The sequence below is a fragment of the Tachysurus vachellii genome, chromosome 16, assembly GCF_030014155.1.
Source record: "Tachysurus vachellii isolate PV-2020 chromosome 16, HZAU_Pvac_v1, whole genome shotgun sequence".
NCBI lineage: Eukaryota > Metazoa > Chordata > Actinopteri > Siluriformes > Bagridae > Tachysurus > Tachysurus vachellii.
Window position 1 is genome coordinate 3297035 of NC_083475.1, and position 14676 is coordinate 3311710.

Consider the following 14676-nt stretch of genomic DNA (forward strand, 5'->3'; position numbering starts at 1 on the left):
AAAGTGCAATAAAGAGTGATGATATCCATATGGCCTTAAAATGCCTTTTCACTGCTTCCCAGCCCACTACATCAATTTCAGAGCCATTCCCACAGATTGTTGATATGTTTTGTCACTTCAGGGTTTGTTTTGGTGATTATTTAAAGGTGTGATATGTTCTGTAGTTTACACTAGTTACCCTTGTTCACTAAAATGTCTCCTCACCATATGACCGGAGTTTTACTGTTTTTCAGGTAAACACAATGAATTTCACAACATCTGCCCTTAACTGACGGGCTGTTTAACCCGAGTTCAGCGATACAAATCAGACATTTAATGACTTTCATTCGTTGTCAGACTGCAGATCTTCCACTGCGCCCCCTGCTGTTTGCGACTGGAGCTGCAGGAGTTTCTTGTTTGTCTCTCTCTGTCTCTCTATGTACCTGGCCTGTACCACTACACACGCTTCAAACTTCCTTCTTTCACATAATGGTATGATCCTTGTCGGTCCTCGCATGTGATTGGCCGCATGGTGTGCCCATCAAAATAAAGTCCTGCCTCCGCCTGCGTGGATTGAACGGCATTTTGTCTAAAAATGTAAAGTGCCGCTCTCTTATTAGTACTATTATTATTATTATTATTATTATTATTATTATTATTATTATTATTATTATTATTATTATTATAAATAACAATACACTTCTATACCTGCCAGTAACAATAATAATTAAAAAAATAAATAAATAAAATTTAGGCGGACGTATTTACGCGGAGGTGGAGCGGAAGGCGGATTTACCTTTACTGCGCTTTGCAGCCGCGAGTCTTCAAAACAAGAGCAGCAGACAGGTAACGTGGAAAATGGACATTTATCCTACCATAATGTTGTTGTAAACTTAGCGAATGCGGTAGCACGGGACTTATGATTAATTATAATATAAGTATTACTCGATTGTTGCCACGTTTCTGACATTGACATGTCTTTTTTTTTTTTATCCTATGCTAACAGGCGCTAGCATAGTTTAGAATGCGCTCATGTCATTAGCTCGAGGAAATGGATTTAGTGAAATTAAATCTAATTCCACGTCCAACTCAAACGTAAAACACATTTATATATTTGATTTAAAGGAGATGTTAGAGCCAATGAGGAAGAAAGTGAGGAAATACAAGGAGACATTAGGCCCGAGGAAGAGATGAGTCAAGAAAAAGATGGAGAGATAACAGAGAAAGGAGCATAATGTTACAATGCAGGCTGTGTTCTCTCTCTTCCAAAAGTATTGTAACAGCAAGACCAGATCTTTGTTTTGAACGCTTAAGGTAATATCTGACAATAGATCAGACAGAATTATTGATTTCAGATTTCATTTCCTGATGCTGCTGATACAGTTAATTTAAGCAACATTCATGAGATCAAATATAAAGTGTCATTTACTTTAATCACCTTAAAGACATTCTGTTTTTACACTTTTGTTCAGCTCCAAATCATCTGTTCTACCACCATTTTTTTGTAACCCATCTAGATGTAAAGATCAGGAAATGAAAGATGATCTAATACCTCTTTAATACTTCAAGAGTACACTAAATAGTTGGACAAAAGACAAATTCATGATGCTCTCTTTCCTGTTTATGATACTGTAGATATGAATTTTAAGTAGTAAAGATTTGAACCTCTTTTTCTCTCTGGATGTGTTTTAGGAGTGTTCCATTGCAAAGAGCATTCAAACTATGACCAAATCGAAGGAGGAGACTTTAGTGCTCTCACAAGCACAGCTGTTATTGTGAAGTGTGTGTGTCTGTCTGAATGTGTGTAGTAGTAAATAACTTTGTTAAAAGTCCAGGTCTCTCTGAGTGAAGCTGAGACGAAGTACAGTGAGGTGATGAAGACCAATACTAAGCTGGAGAATGAGAACAGTACCCTGCAGTTCACTGTGGTCAGACTGCGACTAGGTGCATAACTTAAAGAAGGAGCTCTCTGAGACCAAGAGAACGTGTAATGCGGCACTGAGAGTAAGTTAGAAAATCCTTGCGTTAAAATCCTTGTGTTAAAATCCTTGCATTGCGTTCCTTTTTATTAGAAGTAACATTATGAAATGAAGATCTCACACATTCTTGTAACAAAAATGCAAAAAAAGGAAACCCATATTTATTGGCACCTCTGCTTAATGATAAAATTCTAGTGTGATCATTTTTAAAAAATATTTCAGACTTAAATAGATCACAGCATATGAGGTTTATTGTCAATATAAACATTAAGTGGTCAATGTTGTGTTTTAGGAGTGTGAGCAAGAGCGGGAGGCTTACAGCAGTCTCAGTGTGATCAGATGAAGGAAACTCTATCTGACCTAGAGAAATCTCATACGGTATTATTTCACACATCATAGAAGTGTGTGTCTTTAGTCCACAAGTGGCGGACTACAAGGTGGCCAAGAAGTGAAAAACAAATTAACAAATCAGAAAACACAACAAAATTTCAGACAAACCGGAAAAGGTAGGAATACTTTGCGAATGGAAGAATTACTGCTGATTGGACAATATATCTGTCACTTAAACTATACATGCAGTAGGAAAATGTGTATAACTTTATTTCAAGTGCATGTGTGGAGTTCTGGGTTCATGTTAAATCTAAGAAAATAACAATTCCCTTGTCAAGCAAGAAAAGGAAGAGCATTCATATGCCGTGATTCTTAACATGCTGATATCATTTCATGGCATAAAGATTAGTTTGTGATATCTAAAAACACAACTGAAGAATACAGGTATGTTTCAGAGACAAAACTATCCCAGATTAAATGATGTAAGGAATGCTATAAGAGCAGAGCTGTGCGGACCAGGAGAGTTGTTCGGTAACGTGTGTTAAACCTGATGACATGCTGTTTTGCTGCAAGAACTTAATCCATAAGGAACAGCGCAGAGACACGTCATAGATTTGTTCAACATTATAACTACATGGGAACAAACTGTCTGTGGCATGTGGATACACTAAAGCCATTTCATTTCATTATATCAAGCATTGATTGACTTCTTTAGCTGTGGTGAAGGAGATCGCGGATGCTCGTACAATGTAAGTGCGGCTAGTTTAACTGTTCCTTAAGACATCTCCAGATTTTTTCCACATGGACTGCAGAAATTTGACATATTATAATTCACAGTAAGGACAATACATTTTTACACATTTCAACTTTCTACTGCAGCAGCCTGCTGTACCTGCTGTATATCTTGAGTGTCCGATGTATCGTCCAATCAGCAGTATGACGTCCATTGGCAAACTGTACCTACATTTTCCGGTTTGTCTGAAATGTTGTGGTTTCTGGTTTATTTTGTTTCCAGATTATTTATTTTGTTTTGCACTTCTTGGCCACCATACAAAACATTCCAGGCTGTTCTGATGAGTGTTAATTCGAATCCATTTGTGTGTTGAAGAAAATAAAGCCAAAAACCTCATTTGTTGAACTTCCAGGTCTCTCTGGCGAAAGCTGTGGAGAAATACAACCAGGCGATGGAGTCCAACGTTCAGCTGGAGAACGAGAAGTCGGACCTGATGTACCAGGTGCACAAACTGGAAGGCACAGTGCAGCAGCTGGAGGAGAAGCTCTCTGATTCAGCCATGATGTGTGAGGCCATAAAGCAGGTAAGTAAGACAATACTGGTGTTAAGCAGTTTAGATAGAAATGGTTTCAGGACCTGTGATGAGCGTGATGAGTCACTTATAGTAAGCTTTTCCTCTCATAAATGTTTTACTACTACTGTTAATGCAAAAAAAAAATCACTACAGTGTTACAATATAGCAGAGGTGGGAGTACAACACATGTGCTTACAACACATGTGCTTACACATGTGCAAGTCACAAGTAAGTCTCAAGTCTTAACCTTCAAGTCTCAAGCAAGTCCGAGTCATTTTTTGTGAGAGTCAAGTCACTGCTTTATGTCAAGCAAGTCAAGTCGTAGCTTGAGTAAAGCAAGTCACTGGCAAGTCATACAGATGTTTGATGATTTAACTAAATGTATATATTAAACAAAGTTAAATCTACAGTATTTGTGGACTATGAGTTTTATTTGCAACAAAAATGATATGCATTTATTTTTAAAAGGTGTCCACATACAGGTGAGTTGTAAATACAATAAAAATCTAAAAATGAATAAACAAAACTACAAAGCCCAAGATGTAAAATGTAACTGAAATAAGGCCAACATAAAAGCAGGAAAAGTTTCAATATGCCTCAAACATGGCAGAAGAGAGAGGAGAGAGAGAGAGAGATGATTGGAGTGAGTGTAATTTATTAATTAAAGGGATAGTTCACCTAAAAATGAATATATAGTTATAGTTAATCTTTTTCTCACCCTCATGATGTTACAAACCTGTATAAATTTCTTTGTTTTGATGAACACACAAGTAGATATTTTGAGGAATGTTGTAACCAAACCATTCACGAGCCCCATTCACTTCCATAGTGGTAAAAAAGAATACTATGGAAGAGAATGGGGCTCATGAATGGTTTGGTTACAAACCTTCCTTAAAATATCTTCCTTCGTGTTCATCAGAACAAAGAAATGTATATAGGTTTGTAACATCATGAGGGTGAGAATATTTTTTATTTTTTTTTTTAGGGGGATCACGGGGACGATCCCGTTAAATTGAATGTGTGTGCATGTGCATGCGAGACAAGAATATGGCTGTGCTTGCAACTCTGAAGTTTTTTATTTTTATATTTGTTTTTTTTATATATATGTGCATCCCCATAAACGATCCATACTCTTTTCACTCAAAGCCTAACACTGAAGACCAATTATAAGTGCTATTGCAAAAAAGCTGACATTTCCACATGAACAGTAACCAACCATTTATGTACACTATTGCGCTTTCAAAAAATTTTATTTGCTAGAACTTTGTCATTCAGTTGTGAGCGATGTGGTCGCATCCTGCTGTTCTTCTCTTCTCATCTTGCACAAAATCCCGGTACCCGAACTTAATTATTTTTGGTGTAGCGCCTTCCATGTTTCGTCACGACTGTTAAGCTTTATTAGTTAGGGCGCGAGCTCCATCTGCGTGCCTGCTGCGTCACGTGGTTAGATTACGCTCTTGCATGCGTTTAAAAACAGATTTAAAAACAAAATAGACAAAAAAGATAAAACAAAAACAAAATTTCGAGTCATTTAACTCAAGTCCGAATCAAGTCTCAAGTCATGAAAGTCAAGTCAAAGTCAAGTAGAGCCTTTTTTTAACATTTGTCAAGCAAGTCTCAAATTTGCGACTTAAGTCCGACTCGAGTCAAGTCATATGACTCGAGTCCCCCATCTCTGCAATATAGCAATCAGTATATGTATATGGGTGTGTTTTAGGAGTATGAGCAAGAGCGGCAGGCTTACAGCATCCTGAAGTCACAGTACAATCAAATGAAGGAAACTCTACAACATAACGATGTGTAAGTTTAAGTTTAAGTTCAAGTGTAAGTTTTTCTACTCATATAATCATCACCACTGATGTGAACTCTTGTGTCTGACAGTGTGCCAACATACTTTGGGTGTTAAAATTTCAGGCATCTTTGGCTGAAGCTGAGGAGAAACACGAGCCGGCGATGGAGTCCAGTGCACAGCTGGATGACGAAAAGTCTGAGCTGATGTCCCAGGTGAACTCACTACGATGTTTAGTGCAGCAGCTGGAGGAAGAGCTTTCTGAGCCATGCAGGAATTGTGAAGAGATAACAGAGGTGGGTGGAATAATACGTGTATGAAGTAATGTCATTACTTTTCACTCAGATATGAACAGCACAATGACTGTATTTCAGAAGAGAGATAAAGAGCTTGAGGCTCCTAAGACCATAGAGATGCAGAACGAGATGAATGGACTCTAATCTATGATGAGTTACTAAAGTAAGTTTGTCTTCTCACTATGTCATGACTGCTATAATACACCGTGTTTTAAAAGTCAAAATTTAAGCTTCTCCCTGATCATCTTACTACATTAAATCTGTTTTTTCACAGAACTATTGCATAGGACCATCCTGTGATCTTATTAACACCGGAGAAACCTCCAGGGTCAGTGTTTAACACCTGGGTATGTAAAGTCATATGATGACCGTGTTCTGGTTCTTACTAGAACCCAACACTTATGTCACAATGGTCTGGAACCTGCTTATCAAATCCCAACTAGTGTTCTCTTACTCTTCACTGCTGGGCCCTGAGAGGTTTATCCGATGTGAGTGGAGCAGAGAATTGGTGCCATTAAGGGCCCAACCCATGGGACAGATCATAGAAGCTTGGGTTACGGTTGGGGCCCTGAGAGCTCAGTTCTAAGCACCAGTAGGGTAACATTCAAACAGCCATTGGCTCAAGTTTCATAGCAATCTAAGTTATTACACAATTCCAAATTGACTGTATATGATTGTAGAAAGAACATTATTCATAATCACACTCTTCACTGTTTATGGTAATTCAGATTCTCCAGTGTTTATAATAATTTATAATCACACTCTCTGGTGTTGGCCAAATAAGGATGGGTTTCCTTTTGAGTCTGGTTCTTCTCCATCATACCAGCTAATGTAGTTTACAGTAAGTATTATGTCACTGTTGTCATATGACTTTGCGTTAAAGGTTTCAGCACACAAGAGATTACACGGGTGTTATTCACTGTCCCTGGTGGTTAGTAGCGTGAAACAGAACGACTGTTAACATGGAGGTCCTCAAGATGAAGTGGATTAAATAAACATTCCTGCAAAAAAAGTGTCTCATTTGATTTGTACAGTTTAAATCAACTTGTATGTGAATTTATGAAGTTTATTGAATTTATTGCATTCATTTTAATCAAATAGATCATTCAGAGGGAAGTAAAATAACACAATTTTGTTATTTAAACAGGGTTTGTTATTACAATAGATGATAATGTCTAGTATAGAATTATTTACAAAACTGGTTTGTAAGTGAATTGTGTCACAATATATAGTGCCTTGTAAAAGTATTCAGACCCCTGAGCAATTATCTCATATTACTGAATTAAAAATGGTGCACTGACATTTCATTCTGTTCATTTCAATTATGAACACTGGAACTCAAAATCAATCTTTATTAAGTGATGTTTATTTGTTGGCAAATATTATCATTTACTATATATATTACATACAGTGCTCAGCATAAATGAGTACACCCCATTTGAAAATTAGGATTATTAAATTCTCATAGAATATGAGAGCAATTTGCTGAGCAATTTTTCAAAAAAACAGTTTTATTATATATGCATTTTAGATTTGCAAGTCAGCTCATCGTTCACCAAAAGAGCCGATTTAATAAAATGACTCATAACCCAAATGACACCTTGACCCGTGTCTTCACCTGTAATGACTCCTGCCTTCTAAACTGAAAGTGTTTCTCTCTGAACTTCGACTCCATTTTGTGGTGCGTTACGAATGCCAAAAATCTCTGAGGAAGAAACTTATATTAATGTCACACAAGGACATTGTATAAAGGTGAGTTATTTTAATTCTAAACAATATTTGTGTAATATCAGCTGTAAGAACTCTGAGGCACGTCAGGTACAGGTACAACCTTACAGGTACAACCTCCCAGGTACAGGTACAACCTTACAGGTACAGCATAAAGATGTAGTGTGGAAGTTTAATTGCATATTTGTTTTTTGTGTTTTGTGGAGTGTTTGAAAGAAGACATCAGACTCCAGTTTATGCAGACTGTACTAATATTCACAGATGGAGACTCCTGATCCGAACACAGACAATGTTTTCCCAGCCTCAAACAACTGGTAACCTACAGCAGCCTTGTGTTCTAGTTATAAATTTTTTAGATATACATTATTTATTAAGTACATATGAAAGGAATAACAATGGGATCAATATGAATAACAAGTCACTACTTATCATAAAAAATAAATGCTATAATAATTAAACTTAAGACCCTACTGTATAAAGTAAGTGAGTTAAAAACTGTAAAGAGGTTATATAAATAACTAAAGGACTATCTATAATGTTGTCCAGTAAATTCCAGGGAAAGAGATCAATGTCACCAACAGCCAGCTGTACTTCTATGAAAAGTGATCAGTCAATGGATCATCCTAGGCATTTTAAAGATGGAGACTCCTCACTTCTATACAGGTAACATCTCCTCACTGTTAATGTCACTACTAAAGTCACACATAGAGGGAAATTTAACTAGATAAACAGGAGGGCAAAATAGATAAACACTGACTGTGATTGTACTGAAGCCACTATTAAGGATCCAAATACTTGTCATTTTTAAAGATACCACAAAAAAACACTATCCAGGTAAAATATTTCCAAAAAAAAAAAACATTAAAAAACTTTAAAGTATATTCCACTTGCTTTGACATTTTTTTTGTAATATGAAATTCATATTTATGCTTGTGTGGCTTAAGTGTGCAAACTGTGGGGCCACTGTGTGTTTGGTCATTGCAGGCCAGACCACCGCTTACCATTATTTAGCTAGTGACAGGATACCAAGCCATAAGAATGATCTAGATTTGCACCATTTTAAAGTGTTAGTCTACATTTACAGCCTTTACAGCATTTGGCATACACTCTTATCCAGAGCGACTTACATGAGTGCTTAAATCTCTAACATTGGATACATTAATGCTGGCTCACTAGGTTACATACCATGAGTTTAAAACGTTGTTCAAAGTTACAATGAAAAAGTGTCAAAGGTTGTGTGTTTTTTTATAAATGCAAAGATAGTTGCAGTAATCCAGTCTTGAGATGACAAGAGATTGAACAGTACCTGAGCAGCCTGTGTGGAAAAAAATGGCCGAATCCTTCTAATGTAGAGAAGAACTCAACATGAGCGAGTCACATTAGCAACATTATTTTTAGGAGGGGCGCATGCGCACGCAGCGACCGGCAGCATGGTAGCATGATGGTGTCTGTTTGTTTGTTTGTTTGTAAAATTTGCTAAAGTTATCTGAGTTCCCCTTTTTATACTTGATCGTAGTTTTTATTGCATATTTGCATTTTATGTGCATGATCAGCTCTGCAGTGATCGCTTTTTTCCTGACCGGTTACAATGAAATGGTCTGTTGGATGTACACTGATGGTGGTGTTCTGGGAAATTTCCCATCTGGCGGAGGCTTGGTGCGGCACTTTTCAGTCTCGGATTTTATATAGCCGGGACTATTTGCTGAAGTTCGATCAACCAGCGAACTCTAGGCCACCTCCTGATTTAAATTTCTCGGACATCACCAATATTAAATGGCAGTATGGAAAGAGCGGGAGCTCTACAAACGCACCTTGTCGGATATGAAGGAAGCAGGGTAGGAGAGGTGGATTACGCGAGCGAGCAAGGTGGCCTCTGTTGCGCGCCCTCTATCATTCTTGCTAACATGCAGTCCCTCCGAAACAAGTTTGATGAAGTGCAAGCCCATGTCCGATATCAACATGAATTTAAAGAAGCATGTATCCTGGCCCTGACGGAAACATGGCTGGGAAAAGCGGACTCAGACGCTGGCATTACATTGGATGGTTTTGGTGCTCCTTTTCATTTGGATCAGGTTGCAACGACCACTGGCAAGTCGTGAGGGGGCGGAGTGTGCCTGTACAGTACATAAATGAGCGCTGGTGCAAAACAACGTTAGTGAGAAAAAAGTTGTGTACAAAAGATATCAAACTACTCTCAGTATTCTTGCGCCCCTTCTATCTACCCAGGGAATTTCTGCAGATACCCCCCCCAATCGCATTTGCCTTCATTTGTCTTCACGGTTCCACTTAGATCCGAAAACCCGAGGTCCAACCAGAAACCCGAGCGGGTTCAGGTGTAAAAGTTTCACGTGTGCCTCGGACATGGATTGGGTATAAGAATAGCAGCATCGGGTCTCGGGTAATTTAAAATTAATGTGTTTTTACCAAACGGACCAGAGAAGACCCGAACTACTGTATCTCGTGTGTGTGTGCATCGACTCGAGACCTTTTCCAACCTCTCCTCTGTTTGCCAAGACCGCTTGCGACATGTGGCTGGCAACGTGTGGCTGGCGGTAAGCTAATTTTCGTTGAAACAGACCTGTCAATCAGTCTTGAATCCACTTTGTAGCGGTTACTTTAGTGTAGAGTTATGCAACATTCGGGTCCGGTCAGGTTAAAAAAAATTGCCGTCGGGTCGGACTCGGGTCTAATTTTTTCGGGTTTGTCTCGGGTCAGGTCTTTCTTTAAAAAAAGAAATAAATTATGCATGTCGGTTCCGGGTAAAAAGTGATTTGGGTCACTTCGAGGCGGGTACATTTCTTTAGACCCGAGAAGACCTCTACTTCAGAGTGGGAAAGTGGATATTAGGTAAATTAAGGTCTGGTCTGAAGAGGCTTCGCTGGCTCTGCAAGGCTGTTTGGACTGTACCTTGTGGGAGGAGTTTGTTCAATCTTCAAGGGACATAGATGAATTGACTGATGTGGTTAGCTCATGGGTTGCATATTGTGAGAATACTGTAATCCCTAAAAAAGTTGTCAAAATATACACCAATAACAAGCCATGGGTGAGAAAACAACTTAAAGATTTGTTGAAAAAGAAAAAGCTAGCATTTAGACAAAATAATCTTCAGGAATTACATAGTATTCAAAAGGAGGTAAAATGTGAAATCAAAAGGGCTAAATGGGACTACAAACATAAAGTGGAAAACAAACTGATTAATAATCTTCTAGGCTCAGCATGGGACAGTATTAAAATAATGGTTGGTCAAAATGATACAATAAAGAATAAAGTGGCATTGGTAGGCTTTACATCAGACATGTCTTTGGCTCAAGAACTGAATCAATTTTATTCAAGATTTGATAAGCATGATTTTAGTAATGAAATTATTGGCCAAAAACAGTCTTTATTGTCCCATCCTCAGTCAGCTGTATGTTTCTCTGCACAAAGTGTGAACACCTTTAAATATTGCAAAGCCAAAACAAGTCCCTTCCCAGAACAATATTGTTTCTTGTTGTGCGGAACAGATAGGCCCTATTTTTTCTTATATTTTTAATCAATCTATGTGTAAACAGAAGGTCCCTGACTTATGGAAACAGTCAATTATAGTTCCTGTTGCAAAGAATAGCCACCCTAAGACTTTAAATGATTACAGACCAATAGCCCTTACGTCATTTGTGATGAAGTGTTTTGAAAAGCTGATCAAAAGGAAACTGTCATCTATGACGAATTGCCTCCTTGACCCACTACAGTTTGCATGTAGACTAAACAGAGGGGTCCAGGATGCAACAGTAACAGTACTTAACCTTTATTCTTAATCATCTTGAGGGCAATAGAAATCATGCCAGACTACTGTTTGTGGATTTCTCGTCAGCTTTCAACACCATTCAGCTCCACTTGCTGGTTGAGAAGCTCCTACATCAGTTCAAACTGGAAGCCAACCTTGTGGGTTGGATATCAGATTTCCTCACAAATAGATCCCAATGAGTGACAGTAAATGGCCATCTCTCTGACTGGGCCCTTACATCAACTGGCTCACCATAGGGGTGTGTTCTTTCCCCCCTTCTCTATATTCTGTACACTAATGACTATTGCTCTGTGATTGACAACCGATACTTTGTGAAGTTTTCTGATGATACGGTTATTGTCGGCTTATTGAACAATGAGGAAACTTCACATGGTTCAGTCACTGATCACTTTGGTACATGGTGTAAAGATGCCTATCTTGAACTGAATGCCTCTAAAACCAAGGATATGTGTATTGATTTTAAGCGCAATGTCACTAACACTGAGAAAACTAGTATTAATGGTCAGGAAATAGAGTTTTTTACAGAGTATAAGTATTTAGGATCCATTATTGATGATAAGCTGTGTTTTTTACTCAAATACCAGTTTGCTTTGCGAGAAAGGCCAGCAACGCCTGTATTGCTTGAGGAAGCTGGAAAAGTTTAATAAGATAAGACCCTGTTGACTCTTTTTTTTACAGGTCTTTTGTTGAGTCAGTTGTTAGCTTCTCCTTAATCTGCTGGTATGGGTCCATCACTGTAAAAACAAAAAAACTCCCTTTCGGGGTTAATGAAAGGTGAGCAGCAGCATCACAGGTTCTTGGCAGAAAGGTCTGGAGAAAGCAGATGTTTATCAGAATCAGATGTTAAGGAGGGTTGAATCTATCCTGTCAGATAATTCTCATCCCTTACAGGCTGAATTTCAGATGTTGCCATCGGGATTACTCTTTAAACTCCCAAAATTCAGAACCAACAGATATAAACACTCTTTTGTGCCTGCAGCCATTCTGCTTTTCAATTCTATAAAGAACCATAGATAATTTCACTATTTATTGATTGTTTATTGTTTTTATTATTTTAACTATGCCTGCATGGTAGGCAATTTTTGTATTGGTATTGTGTGAGTGATTGTGTGTGATTTGTTATACTATCTGTTGCACAACGAATTGCCCCATTGGGGGACAAAAAAAGAATTTGAACTTGGAACTTGAACTTGAACATGACAGGAAAAGGAGAGTTGATTGTCCATGGTTACCCCAAAATTGCGAGCTGTGGCTGAAGGGGAGATCAGATCGTTGTGCAGGGATATAGCAAGGTCATGACCTGGGGATGAATCACCTGGGATGAACAGCAGTTCAGTTCCCAGTTTTGCTAGGGTTGAGCTTTAACTGACGAGCAGTCATCCATGATGATATTTCTGCCAGACATGCTGAGATCCGGTCAGAAACTGTGGTATCTGAGGTTGGGAGAGAGAAGATAAGTTGTCATTAGACACAGTTTTGATAGTTAAGGTATTTATATTATACTATAATATATTTTGACTTTTATGTAATAAAGAAATATATGTAGTGTAAATTTTAGTGCATATGTAGTGTAAAATTCAAGACTGATCTTAAAATTAAAGTTGAGTGTTGTGAGTTTTGAAGAGTTTAGTGTTGAAAAGAGTTTTGAGTGAGGAAAAGAAGGGTTCAATTCTGGCTTTACTGGCAGAAAGATACGATGATTGTAATCCATTAAATTTTCAGACAGTGGTTCATAAGAACAAGCCCAAGCTGCTGACATTGGAGATAACAAAGATACAGACTGGCAGAGGGACAGAGGGAGAAAATAACTCTCCACTGACCACCATCTCATTTGAATGTTACTCATCATCTGTAGGATGACATCAATTAAGCTACACAAAGAATGGCAAACAGCAGCTGGGGTGAAATGCTAATCCAGGATGATTCAAAGGGCTGAGTTCATACTGGGCTAGAAAAAAATGTCCTTTATTAATGAAAGTCAAAAAAGAGCCATGCTGAGGTTTGCAAAATGCCATAATGATTGGGCAATGGTCATGTAATGGCTAGCTTTAGACCTGGAGAGGCCTACAAGCCACTGTGAAATGTGGTGGAGGTTTGCTGCTAATCTGGGGTTATTCAGCAAGGCTTGATTTGGGCACATTCATCTTTGTAAAAGGCACATGAATCAAGCCACCTACAAGGTTGTCTTGGGAGAAAACTTGCTTCCTTCTGCTCTGTCAATGTACTCCTAAACTCTGAGAATTATTTTTTTTATTTAGCTTTACAATGCTCAATGTCACACAGCAATCAAGGTGTGGATGGAGGACACCACATAAAGGGTTTCTTAATGCCAGCAAAATCTCCAGACCTGAACCTCTGGAATGTGATCAAGAGGCTCAAACGATAAAAACGAAGCTGATATACTTGAATTTTTGCCTCATAGTCGCATAAAGTCACCCAACAACAATGTGAAGGATTGGTGGAGAGCATGCCAAGATGCATGGAAGCTGTGATTGAAAATCAGGGTTATTCCTTCAAATAGTAATTTTAACCTTTCCTAAGTTAAAACATTAGTATTGTGTTAAAAAAAAAAAATCTCATAACTCCATTGGACACTTCAACTGTCCACCTCTTCCTCACTCCGCGGGAGAGCTTCGCGGCATATTTCTCCTCAAGAAGAATCGCAACGAATCAACACATCTTCTGAGGTAAATGTCTTCAAAACACTGGGCTCAAAGAAAAAAAATCTTGACCCCCGTTAGTTCTGGTGCTCGTCTGAGGACAGGAATTTAGCGCAAGACAATCCACTGCAACGCGGACTAAACCCTGTATATATATTCTATATATATATTTGTGTGTGTGTATATGTGTATGTATAAAATTGTTTTCTTTGTATTATTTGAGGTGTGGAAACTCAACTTTTTTGTTATTTAGACCAGTTGTCATTTTCTTATTTTCTTCAAATAAATGCTCTAAATGACCATGTTGGGTCTGATGGCTTCTGGAAAGAAACTGTTACACAGCCTGGTTGTGAGAGCCGAAAGCTCCGGTACCTTTCTCCAGATGGCAGGAGGGTGAAGAGTGTGAGGGGTGTGTGGGGTCATCCACAATGCTGTTGGCCTTGCCTATGCAGCGTGTTGTGTAAATGTTCATGATAGAGGGAAAAGAGACTCCAATGACCATCTCCGCTGTCATCACTATCCGCTGCAGGGTTCAGGACAGTGCAGTTTACAAACCAGACAGTGATGTAGCTGCTCAGAATGCTCTCAATAGTCCCTCTGTAAAATGTAGTCAGAATGGGGGGAGGGAGATGGGCTTTTCTCAGCCTTCATATAGAGAAGTACAGAGTATTTCTCTATGTTCAGAATTCTCTCTAGTCATATGTAGTATTTGAACTGTGTAAAATTAAGACTATAATTTTTCAAGTGATGAAAAATATCAACTCCAATTTTGGTCAATGTTTTACAAAAGGAAGGAGACAAAAGGAAATGATCACAGATATGGG

At 38.4% G+C, this 14676-nt stretch overlaps 2 protein-coding genes and 1 long non-coding RNA gene across 9 annotated transcripts in view; 2 read left to right on the plus strand and 1 right to left on the minus strand.

Moving 5' to 3' along the window:
- LOC132858830 (NACHT, LRR and PYD domains-containing protein 12-like) overlaps positions 1-14676 on the minus strand; it is a 291009-nt gene that overhangs the window by 12981 nt on the left and 263352 nt on the right. The gene's annotated exons all lie outside the window — the stretch shown is intronic.
- On the plus strand, positions 549-6970 carry LOC132858938 (leucine-rich repeat flightless-interacting protein 2-like). Of its 5 annotated transcripts, XR_009649665.1 has the most exons (9): positions 549-576; positions 734-825; positions 1815-1983; positions 2251-2336; positions 3434-3604; positions 5313-5395; positions 5510-5680; positions 5759-5843; positions 5955-6970. XR_009649665.1 is itself a non-coding variant. In XM_060889491.1 (7 exons), exons 2-5 carry the CDS (start codon positions 2298-2300, stop codon positions 5589-5591), a joined length of 375 nt encoding a protein of 124 aa, XP_060745474.1. In that variant the 5' UTR covers positions 832-1983; positions 2251-2297; the 3' UTR covers positions 5592-5680; positions 5759-5843; positions 5955-6969. The 5 variants fall into 5 exon arrangements, 1 of the variants encoding a protein (XP_060745474.1); XR_009649664.1 differs by lacking the exon at positions 549-576 and having other exon boundaries at positions 669-825; positions 1105-1983; XR_009649667.1 differs by lacking the exon at positions 549-576 and having other exon boundaries at positions 680-825; positions 1810-1983.
- On the plus strand, positions 7323-9302 carry LOC132858976 (uncharacterized). Its single transcript, XR_009649687.1, has 3 exons — positions 7323-7432; positions 7670-7722; positions 7955-9302. It is a non-coding gene; the product is annotated as an uncharacterized LOC132858976 (long non-coding RNA).

Excerpts from the sequence above, each read along its gene's own strand:
- LOC132858938 (XM_060889491.1), top strand. The coding sequence starts at position 2,298 with ATGAAGGAAACTCTATCTGACCTAGAGAAATCTCATACG. Across the intron at positions 2,337-3,433 it reads ACCTAGAGAAATCTCATACG|GTCTCTCTGGCGAAAGCTGT; the intron begins GTATTATTTCAC and ends TTGAACTTCCAG. Across the intron at positions 5,396-5,509 it reads ACTCTACAACATAACGATGT|GCATCTTTGGCTGAAGCTGA; the intron begins GTAAGTTTAAGT and ends TTAAAATTTCAG.